This window comes from Myotis brandtii, unplaced genomic scaffold (genome assembly GCF_000412655.1).
Source record: "Myotis brandtii unplaced genomic scaffold, ASM41265v1 scaffold160, whole genome shotgun sequence".
Taxonomy (NCBI): domain Eukaryota; kingdom Metazoa; phylum Chordata; class Mammalia; order Chiroptera; family Vespertilionidae; genus Myotis; species Myotis brandtii.
In genome coordinates, this window is record NW_005355833.1 from 3205991 (window position 1) to 3212392 (window position 6402).

Here is a 6402-nt window from a genome sequence, read left to right on the forward strand (position 1 = left end):
CTCTCTCTCCCCTTCCTCTCTGAAATCAATAAAGAAATATATTTAAAAAAAAAAAAAGACCTGATGTTGCTTTTAAATACCTGCAGGTATTCCTGTTCCCAGGGGAGAGTCCGCAGAACGAAGTCACCTTGTACCACCAGAAGCACGTGGTCATGACTCTCCTGGCCTCTTTCTTCTACTCCGCGCACCTGCCGGAGCGTCTGGCCCCTGGATTCTTTGACTACATTGGTGAGTGTGTGGTGGCTCTGCTGCCTTTGCCCTCCAGCCGGGGAGGGCTCCATCCCTGTGATGCAGCTGCAGAGGGGAGGCCAGGGCAGGGAGAGAAGCACCTCTTCAGGAAGTTCTCCAGGCGCTGGCCAAGGTGAGTGAAACGGTGAGTTAATAGGGGCCAGGATATACGCAGCCAGTGAATGGCCAGGGAGGATGGGAGAGCAGGTAGGTTTAAGATTCTAACGCATTCCTATGGGGCATGGGGCCAGGGTAGGCCTAGTATTACCTAGAACATGAAATCCCACTATTAAATGACCACTGAGGGCATCCTTGGAGAGGACGAAGACAGACAGGGTGCACATGGCTCCGAGGTACCAGATGCTGTGCAGGGCTGTGCCCAAGAGGGGACCGTGTCTGCCTCTGTCTTGTTCAGCTGGGTGCGATGGGACCAGGAGTCAGGGTAGAGAGGTGGCTCTCAGGTTTGGTGCCCAGACCCGCAGTCTCAGCATCACCCGGGAACATGCAGATTCTCGGGCCCTACACCAGAAACTTGGGGGTTGGGGCTCAGCACTCACTCAGAGGCTGTGTGATTCTCTAGGTGAGCCTGAGCTCACTGAAGTTGGAGAAGTGATGTGGCCAGGAGGTGTCAGAGCCACGGGTTTACACCTGCTGGTAGAGTTCCTTCCCTCTCTACCTAGGGAAGTGGGCGGGCACTGCAGAAGGCGACCCCCACCCTGGCTCTGGGACTGGCTGGAGGTCCCTGATCCCTTCTGGCGAGGTTGATGTGTGCTGGGAGGAGAGCTCCTCAGATAAGCTATTATGGGGACCAAGGGGGCGTCCTTGTCTCCCTGTGGTGAGCAGGAACCTGTTTGCTGCCAAGCCCGTTTTGTCTATAACTTTCCATCTCTTAGGTCACGTGGCCAGATTTCCTTTGTTCGTTCTCATTCGAGTTTCATCTCCTTTACTTATTCTGTCCTGCTGGAGGATTTTGTCTATAACTTTCCATCTCTTACCACCTAGGTCACGTGGCCATATTTACTTTGTTCTCATTAGAGTTTCATCTCCTTTACTTATTCTGTCCTGCTGGAGGAATTTCAAGCAAAATGCTTAGAGGGCAGATTTCACAAAAGGAGGGAAACCCAAGGGCCAGGGGGTACCTGCCTACGGGAACCCACCGACCACATTCACCTCCCAGCACCAGCTGGATGAAGTAGAGGGGGTTGTGCATGAAGTCTGGGGGCTGCAGGAAAAACAGCCCTGGCCCTTATTTTGTCAACTCCCTGGCTTCTTAATAACATTTAATTTTTTCATCTCTATCCCGTTCAAAGCAGAAAGACACCGCTATGGGGAGAAATTTGCCAGACAACAGTTAATGACAGATCATTAAATCTCTGCTGGGTAGGGGACTCCCTCTCCACCAGCCCGAGTGGGAGGGGCTGGGCCGAGTGGGAGGGGCTGGGCCGGCTTGGTTAGCGTCGGCCCACAGGAAGCTCCTCCCCGTTCCTGTCCGGTGGGATTGCTGAAACCACTCTTCCTGCTGCAGCCACATTTCACATGTGTACAGGGCTCTTGCGTCTTTTTATGTCTTTCCTAATGGAGACAGGGTTCCTCCGTTGTTGAGCACATCACTCACAGATTTTGGGAATCGTGCGCAGCCCATTAGTATAACGTGAGTGAGGCAGGGGTGGTACCTTGAAACACACTATCTTCCTAGGGGCTGCCATCTTTTCAGCTCTTGTCATGTGGTCTTCCCTCTGTGTATGTGCATGTCCACGGCCTACTCTCCTCTTCTCATATAAGGACACCAGTTATACTGGGCCCCACCCTAGTGACTTCATCTTAACTTCATTGTCTCTAAAAGAACCCATCTCCAAATATGATCCCATTCTGAGGTACTAGGATTAAGAATTTAACATATGAATTTGGAAGAGGACACAGATCAACCCACGACACATGTGGTCTTCTCATCTTGCTTTTGGTTTCTGAAAGTTGTCCCCCAAAGCAGGACCCAGCTCTGGGCGATGGACTCCTTTTCTCACCAGCCAACAAAGGTGCATGTCCCTGCCCACTCCTAGCACACTCTACTGAGCCCCCCGCCCTGCTCCCCACATGTGGGTGCATTCTGGTGAGCTGGGGTCCAGCAGGTCATGGGGAGAAAGAGCTCCTGGTCACATCTGGGATTGACTGGCAAGAGGAAGTGGACCCCCTCGTAAGTGGCCAACAAAGACTTTGGCTGGCTTCTCCTCTGGCACTGAAGTTGGAATTTGAGCTCATTAGCACTGGCTCTTAAGAGATTACCTCGGGCCCAGCCGGTGTGGCTCAGTGGTTGAGCATCAGCCTATGAACCAGGAAATCACGGTTCAATTCCCAGTCAGGGCACATGCCTGGGTTGTAGGCTCGATCCCCAGTAGGAGGCAGCCGATCAATGATTCTCTCTCATCATTGATGTTTCTCTCTCTCTCTCTCTCTCTCTCTCTCTTTCCCCCTTCTTCTCTTAAATCAATAAAAATATATTTTAAAAAGAGAAAGAGAGATGACCTCTGGCAGAACATGATGCCTTTTTCATGTGAAAAGCTGGATTGGTGAATTTGGTTTACTCTCATGGCCTTTTTCTTTTCCTCACATTACATTTTAAAGGTAAATTTATTGAAGCATATTTTGCATATCACATAATTCCCTAATTTCAAGTATATGATTTAATGCTACTTTTAGTAAATTTACCAAGTTGTACAACCATCACTATAAATGAGGTTTAAGACATTTTTATCATCCCAGTAAGATCCCTCATGCCCATATACTGTTCATCCCCACTCCCACCCCCTGCCTAGGGCAACCACTAATCTAGAGTTTGTTTCTATAGATTTGCCTTTTCTGGACAAGTGATATGAATGCAATCATACAATATGTGTCCCTTGTGTCCGGCTTCTTTCACTCAGCATGTCATTCCTTTTTTATTGCTGATCTTGGTGGCCTTTTGTATACTTGCTGTAGGTCACAGTCACCAGCTGTTCCACGTGTGTGTGATCCTGGCTACGCACATGCAGATGGAAGCCATACTTCTGGACAAGACTCTGAGGAGGGAATGGCTCATGGCCAACACCAGGGCCCTGTCTTTCCCTCAGATAGCAGGAGCCATACTTCTGTGCCTCATCTTCAGCCTCGTCAACATAATTTATTTCTCAGCTGCTCTGTATCGGATGCCTGAGCCAGAATTACATAAAAAAGAAACATGATTCAGACCCTAAGCTTTTTGTGCCAGATGTCAACATTAAGCTACAACATCCTAACCACCATAAGCCAGTGGCATCATACTGGTTTACAGTGGTCTAAGATATTCATAATGATTGGTGTCTTGGCATTTTTGAATGGGTTCATATCAATAAGGTATTTGAGGAAATTTCTCTAGCTGTGCACTGATTCTGTATGTGTGGTTTTAAAAGGGGAACATGGGTTCAAGCGAGTCCTCATTCAGGCAAATTATTAATATTTAATTAAGTTAAATTTATTTAAAATGAGTTTTGCAATTCTATTTAAACAGTATTTACTCTTTAAAAATGGAACTTGATGAGTTTCATGTAGCAAATGCCTCTCCAGTCCCCAAGAGCTCCCACAATGGGAGGAAAATAAGCCAGAAAGGTCAGGGGGGACCTTAGAAAGAGGAACTCGGTCTATGGGAGTCCTGGGGACTGGTTTCGGCGGCGGGCAGGGGGTGGGGGCCTCTTCTTTCTTTTCCCACCTAGTGAAGGGATTGAATAAAAAGAGAGCCCTCTTTTTTCCTCAAGTCCATTCTGCTTCAAAGTGCAAATTCCATGTCAATGGATTTGGATTTGGGACTGTGGATTTGGATTTCCTTAAAAGTCCACAGCCTATGTCTGGGTGTCATATGTCCTGTTTTGCTCTGTTTTCTTGTTGCCAGTTTGATTCTGCAAAGTATTATGCAGCACAGGTAAAACATGGCACTCCGTGGGAGTTGGCCAGGTTAATCCCTGTCGGTCGTGTTCATTTGTCACATTTTAAATCAGTGACAGCACTGTATTTAGGGGTGTCATGCATTTGCTGTTGCTTCAGCATTTCAAATACACTGCAAATTTTAGTGCTTATGTGCAGAGGATGCTTAAAGACCTTGCCAAAGGGTTGGGCGGATGCGATTTTTCAAGCTTTCCTGAGAACCTAAAACATATGGTGAGCTTGTGGCCAATGCAGATTCCCAGGGAGACCAGGAGATTCTGGTTTACCGGTGTAAAATGCCGGTTTCTGAGAGGGGATCTGCACTGGAGCAAGTCCCGCATGATTCTAATGCAGAGGGGCCACGGGCCAAACTTGAGGAAATGCTGGCGTCAGGGATTCCAAAAGGCACTGGGCTTATCGACTTTGTTTTCATGGATGTAATTTTCAGCAACTCACCACCGAAGGATGTGTTCCCAGCTTTCTACTCCGCACAGTCCTAAAGCACGGAGCATTTTCTCATCTGTTGCATTACTAATTAAAGTTGAGTATTTCGTGGTATTTTCAGACATACGGAAATGCTGACACAAAACAATTGTTAACACAGGCCTATCAACCTGTGTTGCACTTGCTAATGACTTAAGGGGCTGTCTACAATGCAGAATTCTCTTTGCTGACTCAGGAACACCCCCTATCTTAGAATACTGCCTTTGTGGTTTACTGGCCCAGGTTGAATGGCCTGGTAAATAGCTCATCGTCCAATCCTCTGAGGACAAGTAACGATTTATATTGGATGAGAGTGGTCAAGAAATATGATTTCATTAGTTTTATTATCTGTTTACTTCCTCTGGAGAAGTAGACTGATGAAATTATATGGGCTGGTAAATTTTTGGTACATTAATTGCAAAATACATGACAAAATTTGTTGTTTTTTAGCAACAATCTGAAATCATTAGAGACATTTTATTCTAGCAGGGCAAGTGGGCTTCCATTTCATCTTACTGTAACTTCAATTTTATAGTGGAAAAAGGGTACAACATTTAAATACCCTATTTTAGTAATGCCAAAGACATGAAGGCTTTCAAATTCTGTTTATAACAATAAAATCGTGTTCTTTAGCTTAAAAATAGTTGAAAAATATTGGATGATTAATTTGAAGGGCTTTTAGATGATTTAATCTTTGGTTATGTTACTTTTGTCATGCTTAATGGTGAAAATGAAATGTTAAATCAACAAAATAAGATCAAATGTTTCATAATGGTTTTATAACTTTGGTAAATTTAGTCCCATTATATGTTTTTGGACAGTATTACAAATTAAAATTTTATACCAATTTGCAGTACACTGATTTGGAAGCTTCTAATGTGTAGTGAAAATGAATTCAAATATGTGAATTATCAGTAAGTATTAAGTCTGATAGTTTTGCCTAAGTCATTCCAGAAAGTTAGAAAGGTTGGCAGTGGGTCAGTTGAAGACCTCACTGAGAAGATGCTTTTTAATGTAGTTCTCAAAAAAATTTTAATGACTCAATACACTATAGAGATGTGCCAGACTCCCATGGGTGCCAACTGTTCACCTTGACCCTGTCTCAAAAGGGATTATGTAGGGGTGGGTACACTCCCAATGGGATGTCCCTCTTCCCCCTCCCCCTGCTTGAGAATGATAACTCTAAAACTTATCAGACATTATAGCTGTGATAAAACTTCAATGTGTTTGAATGAGGCCATTTAGTCAAATGTATCTCCCCTTTACTTATTGTAGAGTTTTATTTTCCATTGCTCAATTTTTAGAGAGTTATGATCCATCTTCTTTCAAGAAATGAGTTTGCCGTTGTTAATTAGAATTAGAAGTGGGAAGTTTAGAAACTGTTGAGTACAAAGTGATTTAACTATTTGGTCTTCTGCAATCTTTTTCAAAGTGCTTTCTGTGGAACCCTGCTCATATGAGAGGTTCTGAGGAAGGCAGTGGAGTAGAATGGTATTGTCAGGTACGTTGGAAAAGCACTTCATTTGGATTTACTGTGTCCCAAATTTGTTTGAGCATGGTACCCTTTATACATGAAACACCTATCAACACTGTAAAACATGTTATGACATATCTGTTGAACGCTAGCCTCTGATTTTCTAATCAACGATCCATATGAATGAAAAGACAAAGACCCATTTCCAAACTCAGAGATATTCTTCCAATGTATGGTTTTCTTAAATTGTGTGGAAGAAATAAATAAAGTTTATTTATTATAATACA

The 6402-nt window shown here is 44.4% G+C and overlaps 1 protein-coding gene across 3 annotated transcripts in view; it reads left to right on the forward strand.

Moving 5' to 3' along the window:
* PAQR5 (progestin and adipoQ receptor family member V) overlaps positions 1-6402 on the forward strand; it is a 47581-nt gene extending 41179 nt beyond the window's left edge. For 2 of the 3 annotated variants that reach the window (XM_005862092.2, XM_005862091.2), the window contains 2 exons: positions 87-228; positions 3202-6402. In XM_005862092.2, coding sequence (XP_005862154.1) covers positions 87-228; positions 3202-3443 — 384 coding nt within the window. In that variant the 3' untranslated portion in view covers positions 3444-6402. The remainder of the gene's footprint in view (positions 1-86; positions 229-3201) is intronic. The other variant, XR_001361279.1, reaches the window with a different exon arrangement.